This window comes from Pteronotus mesoamericanus, unplaced genomic scaffold (genome assembly GCF_021234165.1).
Source record: "Pteronotus mesoamericanus isolate MK-2021 breed Mesoamerican mustached bat unplaced genomic scaffold, CSHL_Meso_final contig_50, whole genome shotgun sequence".
Classification (NCBI taxonomy): Eukaryota; Metazoa; Chordata; class Mammalia; order Chiroptera; family Mormoopidae; genus Pteronotus; species Pteronotus mesoamericanus.
Window position 1 is genome coordinate 43,066,038 of NW_026555186.1, and position 22,097 is coordinate 43,088,134.

The following is a 22,097-nucleotide window of genomic DNA, read 5'->3' on the forward strand; positions in this document are numbered from 1 at the left end:
ACATTTGGCTGGACCAGAGTTCCCTCATTTTAAAAAGAAATTGAACTAGGAGAGGCAGGGAGAAGATGGGCTGGGAAGCACTGAGGGTCAGGGGCTGCTCAGAGGAAGGTGCATCTCATGGAATATCTTGAGTTCCCTTGGCCTGCCAAGGGAGTCCTGGGATGGGAAACAACAGCATGCGTCTGGTGCCAGAGGCCCCTAATCCCAGACTTCTGCTGAGAAGGCTGGCTCATACCATTTAGCAATCAAGTCCCAACCCTCCTGGAAACCTTGCCTGAGGCTCCAGTCAGAGTCACAGTGTTGCGGAGCCTCTCCCCAGGCACTCAGCCAGGTGAGGCATTTGGGCTGTGCCTAAGGGCTGTTTGGGGGCAGCGCTAGCTGAGGCCGGAATGAGGGTGTGAACTGCGCATGTACAGGCAGCACGCCTATCTACCACCCTCTAGGAAGCAGAAGGCCACAGGGCAGAGAGGCAGCCTTCTGAGGCCTCCCTGTCTGGGGTATCCTCCAGTTCTAGTGTTGCTGTGATTCTAGATTAAGGAGAGAGTGTTTCTATTGTCTATGGTCAGTGGGCTTTCAGCTCAGTGGATCTAAGCACCGACAGGTTCCCAAAAGTAGGAATGGACCCACCTCCACTTTTTGTCAATTTTATTCTTATTTGCTCTTCCACCCAGAAGGAGCAACAAAAGGAAAGAGCCCTTTGGGCTGGTTGCATGGCCAAGCCCCGCTTGCCACAGAGCAAAATTAGATAGTAAGTGGAAAAGGTTATACTGTAAAATATACCTCAGTTTATACCTTTGGTCTGAGATATTTCCTATAATTTTTGAAAGGATGTGTCTAATTTGTTTATTGTAAGACAGTTATATCACAGCCTAGCAACAGATACATACGAGGACCACAAATATTGTTCCATTTCTGGTCTAGAGCATGGATGGGTCTAGATGGGTGTAGTAGGAAGAATTATGAGATGGCCGCCAAGATTCCACTTCCTAGAGTGTATGTCCTATATAGCCCATCCCCCAGGTGTGAGGGGATCTAGAAAGAGGATGGGATAGTCATTCCCATGATCAGGTTATCACGGCACGGTTGACTTTAAAAAGGGAGATTAGTTTTTGGTGAGCCTGAATGAGCAAGCCCTCAAAAGGACTAGGCTCTTCCTGAAGAAAGAGTTTTGAAGGGTGAGAGGGATTTGACAGAAAGGAGGTTCTCCACTCATGGGTATAAATTTGGAGAGAACATTGGAAAGTGGCCACTAAGTGGAAAGCCAACAAGAAAACAAGGGCTTTGGACTTCTAACTACAAGGAACTGAATCCTATGGACAACCTGAATGAACTTGGAAATGGATTCTTCTGTAGAGCCTCTAGATGAGAATTCAGCTTGACTGATACCTTGAGTGTGAGACCATGGACAGAGAAATCACTTGAACCATGCCTGGACTTCTGACCTATTGAATGGACAGCTAATAAATATGTATTGTTTTAAGCTTCTAAATTTGTGATAATTTGTTATGCAGCAATAGAAAACTAATAAACAAAAAAATGGTATTCTAGTTAAGTGTGACTTGGGATTTTTTTTTAAAAGGTCTTGTTTTCTTGTCTCCTCTTTACCTGCTTTTCTCCAAAGCTTTAATCTGTTTTCCCACCATGCAGTTATTTTACTGAATAAGAAAATGCCATATTGTCAGATTAAAATCTTCTCTCATATCATGTATCAGAGTTATCTCTTTTTTTTCTCCCTCACAGTTGGTTTGAGATTCAAAGATGTTTGTATCTTGGGTATATTATATACATGCTTAGGGCTGAAGAATCAAACTGGAAGATACAGATTTCAAGAATTAAAGCAAACGATCTGTGTATTTTGAAATAACTCAGGTATGTTTCATTCACTGCATTTAGTTATTATCTTGATACACAGTAACCTTGACATATTGGTTGAAGAAAAAGAAGCAATGTGAACATAAATGCCTGGACATTTTAATATCTTTTACCAATAAACATTACTAGAATGCCATGCATTTGAATCCATGCTTTTCCTGAGGAAAACCTGCATTCTATCTTCTGCTTCCTGATATTGCAGCTGGATCCCATTACAAGGGTAGGACACACCATGGGAAACATGCCTTAACTTTTTAAGCTACAAAACAAAGGTTGATATTCATTAATTAGATGTCTAGATTATGCAGATTGACCACTGTATTAAATATAAATAGTGAAAAGCACTATTATACAGCTTACTCCTCCTTGGTAATTTGGCTAAGCCTTATTTACTAAGATACTCTATTAACCACAAAGGCAGGATTTGGTGTCAGGTCAAAAATCAAACTTTGACTTTGTGGTTGATGGTTGAAAAAATACCCTACAACAAAGGGAACTGAGAATGCAATATGATGTCTTTCTACCATTTAATTCAGGAAAAATTGCATCTCCAGCAAAGTTTAACATAGTGCTACTACATAATGTAGGTAAGTAAAAATATTATCAAATCAATGATTTAAGCAAATGTCAACAATGGATTCTGGAATGAAGACTAAATCCAAGGATCACAAACCATCAGGTGAATAACCGTTAGCTGTTTTAGTAAAAAGGAAGAATTCACACACCCAAAAATACTCAAAAGGCCATAATGTACAACTTAAGATCTGGGGATCCAGGTAAACCATGACTTAGCTTTTACCAACTTTGACCAAAGCCTTCCCAGGTGCTAAAGTCAGCACAAAGAAAAGCTATTACAAAACTACTACGTTAAGTAATTATATCTCAGTCTGCTTCAACTTCTTATACCATCTATATAATTATGTTGAGAGAAAACACTCCAAGCTCAAATGAAATAAATGACTTCAGTTTATGCCCACACGGACCTTGTCAAGTAGCCAATGACTTGCCCTTTCATTGTGAGTGACTAATATCAATGCTGGCTCTAAAGAAAGACACTTTTCATAATCGCCCAACAATCTGCTAAGTGAAAACATATGGATAGGCTTAGGCAAAGCCTGCCAGGGGTCTTTGCTGAATGGAAAACAGGTGCTCCCATTCTGTGCCATGTAATACCCCATTTACCCCCAAGTCCAAAGGTTATAGGACTAATAGTTGCCTTGTGGTAATCAGCGAAAGCCAAGACACTAGCCCTGGTGAAACATCTGGGACATATTTTACGTACTTGCAACATATGCTTCAGGTTCAATTAAAGTGAGGCTTTGGCACATTTATTAATCTTTTTTACTTTTATCCTATAAGAGGACCCACTGACCTGACCCCACTATTATACCATATGAGAAAACAGAGAAATAATGAGAGTTAGAGGTCAGTACCTGCTCGTATGGCAAAAAATACATTTGTTTTCTCATGAAATTCCATTACGCATGACTCTATACACAAACTTTAAATAGAGGAACCAATGAATTTTTTAAAGTAGGAAATTACCCTTCTCCCGCTCAGACACACGGATAGCCAAGGCTTACAACATTCACCGCTGTGAGAGCCAGTCCAGAGGAGCTGGTAAATAGAAACCTGAAGGATCCTTTCATATTTCCATTTCTTAGAGTAAAAACTATATTTCAAAATGTCCACTCTAAGATTCTTTTCTCTATTATGCAAGCTCCTAACGTCTATTGTAAACTATTACATTTGAGATTTTCTTTCTCTCCAGATATGGTTTTAATGCTATAAATTGCATTATGAATAAAAAAGAAAAACCTTATATATCATTCACATAAAGGACTGGATTTAGGAAAATCAGTTCTCAGTCCTTTCATATGGAAAGCACACTGTTGGCATCCTATACAGAAGAATCCAGGTGAATTCACATAGTAACTTAAGTACTCCTTTCAGTCAACTTTGGTAATTAGGTCTAAAAATGTGTTAAAAAGGGGTGTCAATTTTAGATAACCAAACACTGGATTACAAAGGTACTGGTGCTGTTTCCACCATGGCGTGTTCTACTTGGCATCTGTGTTTTGGTAAGCTGGCTAACCAGGTGTGCTATTGATTTCCCATTGCTAACATCGTCTCTATTAAAAAAATGACCATAAAAGGGAGATTAGAGGTATAGAATATCAACAAACTGGCTATAAAATACAGCCTGACTTCAAGCAGGGACATTGAAGTACTAGACTTCACTGAGGGTTTCCACTTATTAACAGTTCTGGGGAAACGCCCACTGCCAGAATGGACCTTTATGGTGGCTTTAATAATAAAACAGCAACAAGCAAGGGAAAATGGCCATAAATGGATGGCAGCTCAGTGTTTATCAGCAGAGAAATGATGGTTCAGAGCTGGCATGTTGAGTTAAAATACAAGCTCTCTACTGCTCTATAACTGACCTTAACAATAAATCATATCATTTATTGCCATAAATGTATGGTCTTATTACAGAACATTAAAAAACAAGCACATGTGTGTTTTTGTAGGAAGATTTTTGTAGTTTATGTTTGACGATGTCGCTAATGGCTAAATGATGTACATAAGAAAAATTTTACATAAAAGTTCTATTAATTTTAAAATGTTTGAAATAGCATTAGAAGAGAAAAAGTATGTGTGTGGGAATGTGTGTGTTTCCATTTTCCTTTTAGCATTAAATATTAGGGAAAAAATCATTTGGGAGTTAACTAATCACTGTGAATTTTTTTGACATTTCCAATGCTTGCCTCTAGCACACACATTCTTAAACTAAAATATAACTGTACATCTCTACTGGAATCAAAGGTCAAGGGTATAAATTAAGATACACTGTTTTTCTCCTTCCTTCAGAAAAATTTCACTTGCTTTACTGTAACAAAATTCGATAGATTCTGGTGAAAGTCAAAATCTGGTTTTACATGCTGAACAACGTAGAGCTACAGAATGAGAGTCTCTCTCCCTCTCGGTCTCCCCCTAGGACTTTTTAGAGTTTAGACCTTGAAGTGCCCACGCATGACAAACCAGCATTGCTATCCTCCTTGCCCCAGAAGGCCGTTCTTCTAACCCCAGGCGCTGCAGCAGTGGTGCAAGGTCATTCTAATTCCTCCCTCCAGTTGTCCTCTCCCCCCAGGGGACAGCCAGTCCAAGCCGTTATTTACCGTGGACACCATCCCCAACCCAAGCAGCAATCGAAAAACAAGACTCTGAACACACTTTCCTGACCAAGAAACCACAGGGCCATTCCAAGTCAAGTCTAGGCAGAGGGCAGGGAGCACTGGGATTATTTAAATGCCCTCTGCTCACACGTGTTCCTTTGATCAGCAATTTTTTGAAAATTACGGATGACGATATCCATGTTCAACTTATGCAGCCTGCTAGCTTTCCTCTTCTCTCTCCCCTCAAAATGTAGCCTGATTTGTAACACTCAAGATAGGACAAATTTTTGCCCTTCAAACACAGTTGTCACTGCCGTTATCTTCAGGAGAGCTATCAAGTTCCAGACAAGCTGAATTATTTTTTTTTGTCCCTGGCAGAAAAATATTTGACCCAGCTCTGGACAAAAGCGAAGAGGATTTATAGCCCTCTCTCCCTCTTTGCAACATGCAGTGGTATTGTTAGGATGATAAACAGCACTGTCCAATTTTCTGGACTCAAACACTTCAACTCCTTTGTTAACTGTCTGTGAAAACAGTGTCATGTCTACATTTCCCCATCCCCAGGTACCCAAGTGCTGGGAAAGATAATTACCTTGTCATCTTTGTCATCTTCTTCTTCCTCGTCCTCTAGCATGTCCTCCACTACCTGCAGACAGAAACAGAAGTCGTTTTCATGCTCTTAAAGGAGAGAATTTTGTTCTGTCATTTTGAACCTTTTGGAAATGAGAACTTTATTAACATTTGAAACAGATGCACTGCGAGGGAATATTTGATCTAGCTATCGGGACGAGGAAAATGCCATGCCTTTAATTGATTAAAACCAGGGAACTGGATCCCAGTCAGGGGAATCCTATTTGTGTGAAATATTCTGTGACAACTTAAAGAATCTGAAATATGCATAAGGTAAACGAACACTAATTTGAGAGATGCTTTAAATCAGGAAATTTCCTTTTTACCTACTCTGCTGTCTATATTTATCAGGCACTTTAAATCTGGAGCTAGATAAGTAGGCAGAAAACAGCTCTGCTATTTTTAATTTAGTTTCACCAAAGTGTCTGTTCATTGAATCATGCGGGTGGTCTATAGTATAAAACTAACCATATCTTTCATGGCTCAAGTTTTAATTCCATGCATAACTGTCAAGTCTTGACTATCTCTGTATTACTTTTTGATTTTGTGGATTACCTGATATGTTAACTTTAATTCTCTGTGATTTTACAATGAGAATGGATATTATTATTGAAAGAAAATTGGCTATGTATTTAATAATCAATTGTGTATAATATGCATATATTATTGGTGGATATGCATCCATGCTTTTTTTAGTGGCTTCTAGTTTAGCTACTTTAGCAGAATGAAACAGTCATTTTGGATTTGCCAGACAGATTCTGCTTGCCTCAATCAGTATATAACTACAGCCATTATGAATGGGACTTCATCCTGTTTCAGGTGCTGTATTACAGTTTTATACACCTACACACAAACACATGCATATACAGACATTCCACAGAAGCCAAAATAAAATTTTTAATGGGGAGAGGTTGTTCAAATAAGTGCCAATATATAATTCTATTTATGTCATTTCTAAATCTTGTGGCATTTCTATTTTTTATCCAGTCTATATCTTTAGCTCTGAACAAATGTGATTATCAAATATTTTTAACCTTTCTCCCAAAGCTCATAACTATGGAAGATAAGAGACCACTAGCCCTTCTTTCATGTGGCTTTATGATACAGACAGGAATATGTGCAGTTAATGAATGAAAACTTCAATAACTAAGACTGTATCATGCAAAAAGTTGAATAAATTAAGATAACATTTCAGAACTCTTTTATTTTAATAATTTTTCTCAAACATTCTAAAAGTATTAAATGCTTTAAAAGAATAGCCCAAACACAAACATGCAATTCTTATGAACCAATATGTCTCAAAGCATCTGACAATCTGAGAGATTGTTCTTAATTTAATGTCATACTTTAAAGGTTCTATTATATGATATAATTTTGTGGTCTTTCATTTTAAATTCAGTATTTTGGGTAAAATGTAGTAACACAATATGTTGTTTCCAATATCACGTGAGAGTTTACTCTTATTTTGGAGATATATAAAGCAATTCAGCTTCAGCAAGAAAGAAGGATTCTTGACTTTCTATAACTATATTCAGCCACTCCATAAGCATTATTATAAACCCCCTTGGTCCAAGGAACACAGTGCTAGGTAGTGTGGAAATACAAAATGAATAACACAAAGATAATTCATCTATGCTCACGTCAACTCTCAAAAGGCTTATAATCCCAGTAGAATTTAAATGAGGACTATCAGATAATTTTTCATGAATTTTAATTTTCTAAAATTTTGAAGTATTCATATCATAGATATAATTTAGGCACTATATGCCAGACTATTACAGATTGGACTATTTGTGTTGGAGGTTCAAACAGGAAAAGCAATCACAGTATTTCAGTACATTGTGTTGCATCAAAAGAATTAAAAAAAATTCGCCTAACAAGTAGCTGAACTAGAACTCAAATCCAGACTCTGGGATAGTAGAGGGTAAGCTTTCAACCCCTACCCAGTTCTTAAATAAATAAATAAATAAATAAATAAATAAATAAGGGTGAGGGTGAGGCGAAAAATCATTGTTAAAAAATGCTTATAGTTTTGTATCTCTAATAAAATGATGTTTTGAATTTTAGATTTAGAATAAGTAATTCTTAAAGGTTGGTCATTATCTATTTTATTTTTTTCGGTGGCAACCTGAGTATCCATTGACAGACAAATAGATAAAGAAGCTGTGGTACATCTATACAGTGGACTATTGTTCAGCCATAAGATATTATAGAATGAAATATTGACATTTGTCCATACAGATAGACCTTGGACCTACAGAGAATTACACTAAGTGAAATTAGAGAAAAACATATCATATGATATGTTTTCTATCAAAATACCATGCGATACCCCTTGTATGTGAACTCTAAAATAAAAAATAAACAAATGAAACAGAAATAAGCTCACAGAGATCATTTTGATGGTGGCCAGATGGGAGGGGTTGGCAGGATGAGTGAAAAAGGGGAAGGGATGAGATGCGCAGATTGCCAGGTATAAAAACAGTCGCAAGGATGGAAAGTACAGCCTAGAGAATATGGTCAATGATATTTTGGTATGGTGCCAGATGGGTACTAGACTTATTGAGCTGAGCACTTGGCAAGTTCTATGTGTCTAATCACTATGCTGTACACCTAAAACTAATACACTGTTGTATATCAACTTTATCAATGTAATTGAAAAATAGAAACTAAATTAAATGTAATTAAAAAATGTAATAAATGTAAGAAAAGTAAATGTAATAAAAAAACAAATAAAAATTCTATATACTTATACGTAAGTTATACAACATGATTCAACACACATTAGATTAAGTAATTTTTTGCTAAAATTATCCATGCAAAGCCATTTATCAAAAACATCAAGGACAATAAATGAAGACTATACTTTTATTCCTGTGCACAAACTCCAACAATATTTTCACTAGTTATTATTGAGAACCTTATATGCCTCCCCTCTTCAGCACTTACCATCATACTGTAGGTGCCAGAAAGACAGAGTGGTGGTGTTAAATTGTGCCTAGCAGACTGCAAGATACATAGTGGGTGTTCAAGAAATATTTGTTGAAAGAGTGAATACATGAATGCATCATCTATCCTTCATATCCTTGAACACACTTTTTGGTAATGTGCCTATCATTTATCTCACAGAACAGAACCAGTTTGTCTGAAAAGACATATACTTAACCAATTATGCAGGTTACTAAAAGCAAATATTCAAAATGCCTTCAAATATTTGCCTGAAAATACAAACCATGAATATCTAAACTTTATTTCAAGATTTGGGGATCTCCACCATCTTCAAGTTGGTTTTCAAAAATTCAAAATATTATTGAACCATAAAACAAACCAAAAGCTTAATTTACACATTTTACAAATCAACTGCAGATCTTATGTTCAAGAATGACTCAAAGTGGTCTACAGATTCAGGCTCTTCATTTGTGAAACCCAAACTGTTCTTACCCTTCACAAGTGGGTAATTGGCTACGCACAATTGCTCCACAAATGTGCAGCCAGAACCACCCAATGCAACCATTTGCTTTTACATTTGGCAGAAGAGTGTTGTGTTAGCGAGAGGCCTTTGTGTTTTGTTTAGCGCTCTAGTGAGGGCTTTCCCCTCCTCCAGTGCTCTTTTAATGTGACATCATAAACATCTACAAGCGAGGATTTATAATATAGCTGCTTTCCTATTGATGCCTTTAAGCTACTTCAGAATGTATCCCACTATTATATTTTGCTTAGATGAAGCTTAAGGTGGCTTGGAAAATAAAGATAATAATAGCACCTATCCGACGTGTTGATGAAGAATCCAATGAGACAATATATTAAAGGCGCTTAGCACAATTCCTGTATTGAAGTAGTCAAAAATATTAGTTACTAATAAAAACAAAATCAATTTACTAGTATTTAAACATTAATTTTTAGAAATTAAAGTATATATATAAATTTTTCCTGTGTTCTTAATGACATACAAAATTCCAGTTCCTGTTTCACTAAAAAATACATAGATGGGCACAGGTAGAGGGGTGGATAAGATTCTCTATTAAAATGATAATGCTTTCACAACTAGTTTTCAGACTTTAGTTGTCTAATGAAACAGATGGCTTTGAAGGCAGCGGTGTCTCAGAAGCTGCGCTGTGCTTGAAGACATGAGCCCTGGCCAAATGCAATGAATATAGAACTACAAACTGAGCTTTTAAAAACAAACTATATATATTACTGAAGTGCATTTAATGACTGCACAAAATTGCAACCTTTCCCTGAGAACTCAAATTACACCTATTTAGAAAGAGAGTGCTGGATTTTAACACAATCAAGGAAAACAAATAAAATAAAGGAGTCCTATTGTCCAATTCCAGCTCTTTCCTTTTCAAATAAAACCAAAGAAGGAATACTTAGTTTTGTTTTCAAGTACACAGAGTCCAGTTGCCTAAACACTTGTCAGCAATAATTAATACCAATACATATATAGCATTTCCTTCAGAAAAAATAATGCAGAGTGATGAAAAATGCACATGTTAGAAAGCATACATTTTCACAAAGTTGTTTGTTTTCTTTTTTCTTGAGGGGGGAATATCTCAGATTGGCTCTAGAATTTTCTTTCCAAATTATGCTTTCTGATACCTTGCTTGAAAACAAGTAGTATTAATCAAACAAAGGAAGGGCACTAGGGAAATCAGAAAGATGTAATGCAAGCAGTTAAAAGTGACATGACCTTCTGTAATGTCGCTCGTCACAGACTTATATGCCACACACTAAAGGAAGGTCTGGAAAGAAACTGATTCTTGGTACTATTCCTTGAATGTAATACTAATAAAGATGACATTTGAAAAAACACACGGAGATAGCCCCAAATGCAGCATGCCAGCTACATTACAGCCAAATTAAAAAAAAAAAAAGCAGCAGGCAGATAACATTATTTTTAAAAGCATAATATTTCTTCTTTCTTAGTCCATATTTGCTGATACCATATAAAATATAATATGTGGCTGTACATTTCTAAAAAGTCTATTTTCAAAATAAAGTAAAACTGCATCTGTAGAATCTATATATTTTATATAGTTGTTTAGGAGCTTTTTTAATATTATGATTTTTAATTATAATTTACTACGACTAAACACCTTATGTTTTACAAGGAAATAAAATTTTATCTGGGTGAAAATGTTAATAATGATGTTGGTAACCTGAGTGAAAACATGACACCATGGTTAGAATTATTCTACCAGACAAAGATGTGTAGGTGAGGGGACCAGGGGGGTGCGGAAAAGGAAGACCAAGGCAGCAGAAAGATGAGGAAAAGTGAATTCAGGTAAACGCCATATGAAAAGCATTGTGGGACAGTGGATACTAGTTATGCCTTTTTAATACCAATTTAGGGTGCAAGTTTTAAAACGAAAGTGACAAAAGGGGGTTAAAAGTTCCATGAATAATTATCGAAACATGTCATACTATGATGTTTCCAGGGATGAAGTCTTCCACTAATTGATATGCCTTTAAACAGAAAAGAACCAAAAGGATCCTGGTCATGCTACCCTTATCTCGAGTACCACAAAGCCAGAAAAACCTCAAAAGTCAAAGCTGACACAAACTGGGTTCTTTCATATGTTTACTTTTTCCTTGGAAATAATCTTTGAATAAAGTGGATGTTTTGCTATGTTCAGGATGAATAGTTGCACAATTCAAATTGCTTTACTAAACAGTCTATTAAAACACACATACACACACACGCATTTAAATTAAAGAAGAAATCACTGCTGTCCAGATGTGCAACTGTGATTTTAAAAAAATCAAAGAAAGAAAATTGTCACAAAAGAATGAAGTTTCGTATTTAATTTCATATTCATTGAACATCCAAATGTGTACAGATACTATTTGGATACATTACAAACTAAATACCTATTTCCACCCTAAAGATATGGAAGAATTTAGGGAAAGGAGTATTCTTCAACATGGTCTGGAGTCCATTTATTCCATTTCCTGTGTGCATAATCCGAGCAAAGCATGCATTTGTGTGCCAATGGATTTATTACATGTGTAAGTATCATATATATTGAGAAGATACATATAATCACTCAGATTATTTCAGATCACTTTAAAGTACTGGAGGCTGGGCTGAAGACTTATGGTCAATACGATTATTATAGGTGAGCATGTGCTGTCATTTTTACAACAGGACATCTGCTGCTCACAAGATTTTTGAGAAAAAACTTTTGCAAAAAGAATAGTGCAATTAAACTGTACGTATAATTTATTCCACATTTGAAAGAATAATAAGACCCATAAAAAGGTCTGGGATATACTATCTCATTGAGTATATCTCAAAAGCAACTGCATGTATGATGGCTGCTTAGTTTGATTCACGCTATTAAGAATTTGACCTTGGAGTATTTCAGCTACAGTAGTCATCAAGATAACTGAAGCTCTAGATGTAATAATAATTAGTGTGATAAACTTGCCAGTGAGGTTGAATATATTGCAATACAAAAGAAGACAGACTAAAAAGAAAAGCATTATTACTTACTGCTAAAAGACTTCCTGATTTTTAGAGAGACACTCAAAATACAATTATTTCTTCTTATAGAATGCATTTCCTTGGCTCATTCTGGGAAGTGCCATGTTGTAATTTAGTCTGATTCTTAATAGGAAATGTGGCTTTAATGTGGCTATCAGAGGACTTTTGATGCATACCACTGATTACATACAGCCTGTACTCCGCATCATCAACAACAGCATTCTTATTTGCAGTATAATATGCTTTACTGTAAGGTGCAAGGATGGTAAATTTATTTTACTGGCCAAGAGTATGTAACCTTTTATTTTTTAAGTGTCAGCTTAATATGCAGAAAAATCCTCCCATTAAGAAAGGCTAAATATAGTATAAATTCTATAATCAGTATAAGCATCTTAAATGAATTTCCTCTTTTATTTCCATCTCGGTATTCTTAAACGTTTATTCTTATACTTACACAAAGCACTGTGAACAGAATTCTTGTGTTTGTTTGAACTATGTCTCCATCTAAAGGCTTCACAATGTATTGTACTTTTGCTTGCAGGGAAATTCTAATGTTGGTTGTCTTTAGGATATTGCATATCAATGCAATTCAGTAGGGAAGATAGGTCAACTATTAACCTACAAGATGCTTTTTAAATAATGCTTCCTTGGAACTATATTATTTGTCAGGTTAAAAGAATTATGCAAAGGTCAAAATATTCAATTGTTTACCGTGCTTTGCAAATGATATTTGCAAAACTATTAGACTTATAACTAATATGTTTATTTATTTTTTAAATATTTTCAAAGCAAAACATTTTTCCATTAATAATAAACATATTTAAAATAAAAAATATACGCTTAAGCCTTGATATGCAAAACAAAATTTCCATTCCAGAGCCATAAATTTGTAACAGAAAGGCATAATTTTAAATGTTTCAAAATTTAAAAACCGAAGGAATTTTTATTTTTTGACTGTCTACTGAAAAGTCCACATTACCTGTTTAAAATATTTTCTGCAAAGCAAGAAGGAGCTGCTATGGCCTCTGTGTGAGCCCTATGTCCTTCAGTCTCCAATCTTCTCAGAAATGTCCTTTGCTTTTTAACCCCATCAGATATGTTTGAGAGCATTAATGCTGCAATAGGCAAGGAGTTCTTTTTGAGGTAAATATATAGTTCAGCACATGTAATGCAGGGAAATGCTATATTTTTGGAACATTAGATTAGATTTTGGAACATTAGAATTGGGGAAAAAATCATTTTTTCCTGGTGATTAATGGTAGCAAACTTTGTTAGGTTTGATTCACTTATAAAAATTCACAGCTACTGCCTATTTGAAGGAATACATTGGAAGTAGTGAAGTGGGTGAGGAGAATAGGTGGACATTTGAAGAAAAAAATATTCTGATGCTAATTTGATTTTTCTTTTTCTTTTTTCTTTTTTTTGTCTTGTGCTTAGAGTATTTTGAGGCCTGAGAACATTTTTAGAAAGTCCAACTTTAAAAATGGAGCATGTTTTGAATATCAAAAATCATATTGTCAGAAAACTTCCTTCTTTTTTCTTATATCCCTTTTCTATAAATAATAATGATAAAAATATTTTTCATCTGTTTTTGTAAAGAATAATCACTTCACAAAAGACAATCCGTGTGGGTTTACATTTGAACTGGAAAGAATGTCTGTGCTGAATGGTGAATTGTAGCATAAAAGCCTGAATGAAAAGAATGTTCACGAAACCTCACACAAAACCTTCGTAACCATTTTAGGATGAGCTTCCCACAATGTAATACAAGAGCTCTATATTCTAGGAAAAGCTGGCCTGGTCCACTTATCATTTTGGCTTTATGTAGTGTACTGTGTGATTGCTAAATTAGTGCATAATGCATTTATAATATTTATAGTACCAACATTTAGTTAAATAACCTTTATGTAAGATTTATGTTGATTTTTTTATTTCTCATTTAATGGCAAATTATGAAGAGCATGTTTCATAAAGATAATTCTCCATTTAAATTCATCAGTCCATTAAATATTAAAATTATGTTTCTGATGCAATCGAGAACAAATTTGTCCAGCTTCAGTGATTATTTGTACTCATAAAAATTAGGCTTGATTAATAAAATTTAAATGCTTGATTAAGTTGACATTTTCATGTTCTATTCTGATTTATTAAAATTAGTCCCTGTGCCCAGGCCTGGTATGCTAGTGCGGGTTTACCTTTCACCTTCTCATAGTCGACATCCAGAATGAGGCTGTTAGGACAAAATATTTTGTTTTGGATTCAGTGATGGCTTCAGGAAAATGCCCTGTTCTTGGCTCATGGTATCGCCAGTCCTTGTCTTCATGCATTGTGCATGGGGGAGATTTGTGTAGCAATATCAAGAAAAATGTTTATTTCAAATATCTATGGTTATCATTTGTAAAATGGCATCTATTTATAGTATTTCTATAAAATTCAGTTGCCAAGAACCTTTAAACTGTAGAAGATTGCTCAAATATCTTTATCTTCCTTTGTTTTTTCTGTTGATAAAAATACATGCAAGAAAAAATTCTGTGGGACTTCCAAATACATAGCAGGGGGATTATAGACACAGGAAATCTTTCTGTGGCAACACCATTGTCTTTGTGCACAAGCTCAAAACCTAGAATGACCAATGACCATGTAAATCCATCCTCTCCAATAGCACTTACAAGGGAACAACTCTTCAGGAAAGGTAGTGACTTATACAATGTTTAAACTCCCATTAAACCCACACTGGCTTGTCCTGTTTTGTACGGGGTTGTGTGCTTGCCATTTATTGAGCACTCACTATATGCTGAACACAGTATGTTAACTGTCTTTAATCCTCACAAGACCTCAACAAGGTAAGCATTATCAGCTTTTTAACTGGTGAGAAAAATGAGGCTTAGGGGAATGAAGAAACTTGTATAGCTAACAGATGGAACGTGTGGAATTTAATCCCAGGTCTTTCTAATTTCACAGTTTGGGCTCTTAACCTCTACCAACTGGAAAGCGGTAGTGGCAACATTCTTTTTAAATATGTTTTAGCTTAACCCATCGGAGTGTAACTCATTTGGAAACTTCGTTTTGGTGAATTGCATTTCATTTAAACATGCTACCAGAATATTTGGTTATTTTTTAAATAAGTGATATGGTATAACAGTTCTTTTCTTTTTCTTGAATGATGAAATAAATTCTGTAATAAATGACAGAAAATGTCTTTGAAGAACTATTTAAATTGGGTTACCTACATATTCTATTCCAGCTCTATGTACAGGATGGTAGAAAGTCTTTCAAGTTGCATGCTCTTGATAAATGTATCTCATGCAACATTGAAAAAAAAATGAATACAACACTCTCAGGATTATTGGGCTCCTAATAATAGTTCTGATTTATAAACATTTTCTACACATAAATAAAGACATATCATTTGGTTTCCATTTTTAGTTTATTAATGGAGGTGTTGCAGTTTCCTGACACCTTTCCGAACCAGGGACAATAATAAGCCTACACAAATATCGTGTGAAACCAGGTGCCAATGCTACCCATTACACAGGGTATGATGATCAATGCCAGTTACGCAAACCAATCGTGGGTCATGAGTCAGCCAGAAGGTGCTTCTGCTGGCCCGATATCCTGCCTCCCCAATCATAAAATTTCAAAGAGTTGTGGCTGCCTACGAAGAGTAGCATGCAAAATCACTCAGAAAGAATGAACAGGACATCACTAGAAATAGGTAGTATAACACATTCACCTTGAGAACTGAAACCAAAACTGTAGGTGTCCTTTTTTCCCTTTTCCTAAGCCTCACTCTTTAATTATAGAATTGACAAGATTGTGGGGCAGACCTTTTGGAAGAACAGATAATAAAAACATTTGGTTAACACATAGATAAATGCTTGTTTTGGACATGTTAAAGAATCATGTAGATGGTGAATTCTTTGGAGGCCATGGGAGGCCTAAAGGCGAGTTTAAGAAGTTGATATTTTCCAATGAGTTCCTGGGGTTCCACTGGTCAACCGGGGTTCAAATAAGAGACAATTAGCCATTTATGGGGCAAGATCTAAAGGTTTCCTTCAAGGAGGCCAAGATAATTTATTGGGTGGAAAAAAAGCTGGGCTTCAGGGCAGAAATTGCCTAAAAGAATGAAGGGCATCTCTTTACCTCATTACATTCTCATACAGGTCTTTGGAGAACCTGAGCAAGGTGGAGGGATTCAGGAAGACGGAGGGGGGGTGAAAATATAAGATTAGCTATAAGCATCTGCTATGACAGCTACTGCTATCTTTAAATTCTAATTCTCTTTCCTGAGTCCTAATAGACATAAAGCAAGAAGTTTACATTCCCATGAGGAAAATCTTTAGTAAATTGACTTTTAAAAATAGAAGTGTTTATCTTTACATCTTTCTCTATCTAAACTGACATGTCACGTACAGGTAACACTCATCTTCTACCATTCTACAATTTTATCTTTCCAATTTAAAGTTTAGCTGCAGTTTGAGAATAAAGTAACAGCCAATACACTGAAGAAGTATTAAAGGCAAATAATGGAGTTAGTTACTGGGTGAAGGGGACAGACTGAATGCGGAATAGGAGCTGTGGCCACAGATAGATAGATAGATCCCTTTTCTTTAAACATGCAGCACATGCACACATTGGGGATGATCTAAATGTCTTTAGGTTGCACATTCTGCATATTATATACAGACCTCTAACACTGCACCTATGCTATTCATGTATTCAATTTAGTTTTTTGTTTCCCTCACTACAACAACCTCTGATGGGCAAAGACCAGGGCTTCATCATTTCTGAACAACAGCTAGCACAATTCCTGTAAGTGTTCAATCAATTTCTGTTGAATGGAAATAACTGTGCATGAAACTTAGACAAGTTTTGATTTGGAAAGAAAGATTAGACTAAAATATTTACTCATTCATCAAAGATTTTTTTTGAGCAACTATTATGCTGCTATGTCTGAGACATATTGCTCTGTGCTGGAATTACATACAGACAAGGAAGATATAATCAGAATAACCCCAGGCTGGTGGGGAGGACTAACAAATAGCTGATTATTAAAACCCAGTAGTGGGATACGGGATCTTGGGGTGAGTTCACTTAACCTCTTAGAGAGGGCATTGGTAGGAGCGGGCCGGTGGTCGGGCGTGAGAGGGTGAGGGAAGTCGGGAACGGCTCCCCAGAGGAAGGGTAAAGATAACTGGTGATTACCCAGCTGTATATGTATGAAATATTCAGACCGTAATGGGTGGCAAAAATATTCAGAATGCATATACTCTGACCCAAAAATCCTCCTTCAAGGACTTTATCAAAGGACATTACTGAAGGCCTGTTTAAACATTTATTTGGGATTTTCTTTGCAGCATTCGTTGAGGTGGCAAAAACACTTGAAACAATCATTCTACGACAAGTGTTTAAGAAAGTGCACTCATATGGTGAAAACTATATGGCCATTAATAATCATGTGGTTTTCCAGTAATATGAGGGATACTTCATATATGTTGCTGAATATAAAAAGGAGGTATGCTAACAGTGTGTTTAATGTGATTTAATTTTTGTAAAAACAAAATATGTATGCCAAGCAAGCAATGTACATTATATTCATAAATACTATATCGGGTAGAATGCATACAGAGAGTGTATCCACTACTTGGGGGCCTACAAATATATTTACTCTGCTCCAGATGCTGCTGTAGCCAAGCCAACCAGCCTGGTCCTCCTCTCTTGAGCCCAAGAACCCACCACCATCCCTCAAAACTCTCCTTTTTCAAGACAAGAGGCCTTTCCTTCACCTCGTCCTTTGTAGTGGGACCTTAAACCCCGCGGCTAATTGAAGCCAACACCTGCCCATCAAAGCCAACAGGGTCCCCTAAAAGTTCACAGTGCAGGTTAAGGCTAGGCCCCCCAGATTCCTGAGGCTTCATAAGGAAGTGCATCCTGTCTTTGCCAGACCCAGAGGCTGCAGCATCTCTGTGTATTGGCCTGGACCTCAATCCCTGCTGTATGGCTCCAGTGGCAAGGGCTTTAAGTGTCCCAGCCACTTGTCCAGCATGGCGCCATGCACCATGCCAAGGGTGGGTGGCTGCACTGTCTGTCCCTGGTGTCCACTTGGCTTCCAGGACTCCTCAGAGGTGGCATAGCACGTGCACCTCCACTAAGTTCAGGACCGAGGTTGTGCTTCCCTTCCCTGGGCCACCGTGTCTGTCTCAGTCACTGTGTCCCTAGAGGTTACCACCTTACCCCAGGCCTCAGTTTCCCTATCTATACCAAGAAAGAAGCATCCTTCCTTCCCTACTTCCTACTGTGTTATGTTGCCCAAGTGTTTGCCTTCCTGGAGCCTGCGGAATAGGTGCTTTGGAGGAGAGGCGGAAAACACTCGTTTGGGAGCCAGTCAGAACTGGGTTCAGGTCACACTGTGCTGCTTGAGCCTTTCCAAGTGACATAACCTATCTGAGTCTTGGATTCATTCTCTCCCACATGGTGAATGGGTGCTTTCAGGCAAAAGAGATGGCAAAACAACAAGGGCATCGTCTGGTTCATTTCTGTAGCTCTCCCCTTCTTCCTACTACCCTTGCCTTTTGCTCATTAAACATTCTGTACTCAAAAATGAAAAGCAAAAAACAAAAACACAAAACACACACACACACACACACACACACACACACACACACACACACACACACACACTCCTGCTGGAAAGCAGGTGAGATAAAACTGAAGCTATGGTTTAGGTGGAACCTGCTTATAAGGAATCTTCTATGCTTGCTTGAAGATGTTCTGGAAAGACCAAAGTAGCAGTGGGAGATAGAATTTTATTTCAGAACTATCATCTTCCTATAGGTCTTCAGGTAAGAATACCAGGAGCAATTTGGGGTAAAGTTGCCAGAAAAATACAGGACATCCAGTAAAATTGGAAGTTAAGATAAATAATAACTTATTTTAGTATAAATATCTCCCATTGTTTATCTGAAATTTCGATTTAACTGGGAGTCTGTATTTTTATTTGCTAAAAATAGGTTTACAGGCAACCCTATCTTGGGGAAAAATTCAGGAGGCTTCAGGGGCTGGTATTTGAGGGAATTTTGTAAAATAGAAGGCCTGGCCACTCACTGAGAGGGAGGAGATGGCAGCAGGGTGGTGGTGAAGAGGGGATAAAATGTGGAAAGCCCATTGGTCTGTGTCCAGAGACAGATGAGGTGATGGTCGTCAGTGTGTGGGGAGACCAGTCTGTACAGTGAGCAGCTGGCATAGCTAAGCAGTTAGTGAACAGCTTTGAAAGGGGTCACAGGGGATGAACTTTTCTACTGACATCTGATTGGCTGTTGGTGTCTACCTCTTTATGCTAGTGATTTTGTTGGAAAACTAAAGGTCTGATTCTTTTCATGGTCTTCTTCACATTTTTTTGCAAGCTGGTGACCTTCTGAAAAAATTGAGAAAATTGCTGTTGAAATAAGCAGGAAAGAGAAAAGAGTGATCATCCATTTTTAGATGTGTTTACAGGCTGCATGACTCAGTGCTGCTTCTGTTAAGAGCAAGTAAGTGGTCTTTTTTGGTACTGAGATGCAAACACAGTAGGCTCTGGTCTATGGCACTTTCCGTGAATGATAAAGCCCTGATGAAGACTGAGGGTCTGATGGTACATCAAAGTGCTTTACATACGGAGTCCTTTCCTCTCAACTCAGTCAGCTTTGGCCAGTCTCTTTAAGTCCTGTTAGGGATATTTCACTTATTCAATAGTTCATTTATTCAATTTTTTCACCATGGATTTCTTTGCAACTGAGAACACAGGCTGAGAAAATAAGAAGTTGATTGAGAGGAACTCAGGTCAAACAATCAGATGTTTCTTCAGTGACTTAGACCTGGTGGACCATCCCATATTGTCTGATCAACAGCAGCATTTAGGGAGGCCAAGAAAATTCTGGGGGTCATGTCAGCAGCATGGCAGTGTGAGAAGACCTCTGGCCCTCCCCACTTAGTGTTACAACAAATTGGCCAGCTCTAATTCACCAAAGGATTCCCTGCTCCACACATAAACGTGTCTGAGAGATCCACGCATTGAGACATCTGAAGGTGGGCATATCAGAGCAGGCAGGGGAGGGGAGACGACGAGGGACAGACACAGGAGCAGTATACACAGTCCAGCACTCACGGTGGCCCCGCTAACTTGGTAGCAGTGGAGGGTCAGATTGTAGCACTCATTTGGCAGGTCACAAAAAAGCAGAAGCAACATTCCAGTCTTAGTGGCCAGTACATATTGCAGCTAAACCCAGTGGGAAAAAAAAAGTCACAGATACATGAACCTTCCTCCCTGGCCCCACCCATCCTGCCCCTATCAATTATGAGGAACTCAGTAGAGGCAGCTGGGATATCTCAGCCTCTACAGCATGGCTGAGGGTTCCTGGTTGCAGGAAACAAGTATTGGGAACTCAGGCCTAGAGCCCTACCACCTGCACATCCCACCACGGGGTAGGGCCCTGAGACTAAGGTTACCCAGTCATAGAGGGGACACCCACCTAGCAGAATATAGGGTGTTTTCAATCGCCAAGGGGATATGGCTCCACCAAGATTCTGGAAGTCCCAGTAGTGTATATAGATTACTCTATCCAGCAAAGCTGTCATTTAGAATGGAAGGACAGATAAAGTGCTTCCCAGTCAAGGTAAAGCTAAAGGAGTTCATCATCACCAAGCCATTATTACGTAAAATGCTAAAGGGATTTATTTAAGAAAAAGAAGATCAAAACTATGAACATTAAAAAGGCAAAAAATTCACAACTATCAACAACTAAATCTAAAACAACAACAACAACAACAAAAACTAAGCAAAGAACCAGAATAGGAAAAGAATCATAGGTTTGGAGATCATTTGGAGGGTTATCAGCTGGGAGGGGGAAGAGGGAGAATGAGGGAAAAAGTGTGCAGGAATTAAAAAGCATAATTGTTAGAAAACAAATACTTGCTCTATAGCACCATCTACTGGAAAACAAAGACCTCTGTTGCATCATAACATGAAAAAAATCAGGTGGGGATGGGTGGGGAGCGGAGAGTGGTAGGGGGAAAATGGAGACAACTGTACTTTAACAACAATTAAAAAAAGAAAATAATTGTTAAAAATTAAATACTACACAGCAGAAAGATCTCCTACCCTTCACAACAGCAGGAATGGAACTGGAGAACATCATGCTAAGTGAAATAAGCCAGGCAAAAAAAGACAAATTCTGTATGATCTCACCTATAAGTGGAACTTAATCAACAAAACAAAAAATGAGCAAAAGAGAACCAGAGACATGGAAATAAAGAACAAACTGACAGGGACCAGAAGGGAGAGGGGAGGAGGATAATGGGGGAAAGAAGGGGAAGGGTCAATTCAAGGCACATGTACAAAGGACCCATGGTCAAGGACAATGGGGAGGGAATTGTCTTTGGGAGCAGAGGTTGGAGAGGCTGAGAGAGCAAGATGGGGGTGGGGGGGACAACTAACTGAACAACAATTAAAAAAAAGATCAGAACTTAGAATACACAATTTCAGTTCCTCAAATGCCCTCGCAGAGAAATAATCCATCAAATACCATGAATGAGCAAGGTACCAAGGTAGCTAGAAAGAAAATAAGAAGTCTCCAGAAAACAAACTCAAAGCCTCAGAAGGCTATGTTTTAAATGACTGAGAATTCAAGATTGCAGTTCTGAAATAACTCAGCAAGATACAAGAAAACTCAGAAAGGCAGTTCAATGAGCTCAGGAATAAAATCAATGAACAAAAGAGATTTTTGTTCATTTCACTCTTTTTGTCAAGGGGATTGGAACTTTAAAAAGAACCAAACAAAAATGCTGAAGCTGAAGAACTCAATAAATGAGATGAACGAACTCGAGAGCTTAGGAAATAGAGCAGACCAGATGAAAGAATTAGTGATTTTGAAGATAGAAATCTAGAAATAACT

The 22,097-nt window shown here is 37.4% G+C and overlaps 1 protein-coding gene across 3 annotated transcripts in view; it reads right to left on the bottom strand.

Moving 5' to 3' along the window:
• The window catches only part of MCTP1 (multiple C2 and transmembrane domain containing 1), a 457,836-nt gene that overhangs the window by 60,331 nt on the left and 375,408 nt on the right, over positions 1-22,097 (bottom strand). For all 3 annotated transcript variants that reach the window (XM_054578606.1, XM_054578607.1, XM_054578605.1), the window contains one exon: positions 5,641-5,694. In XM_054578606.1, the coding sequence (XP_054434581.1) occupies positions 5,641-5,694 (54 nt within the window). The remainder of the gene's footprint in view (positions 1-5,640; positions 5,695-22,097) is intronic.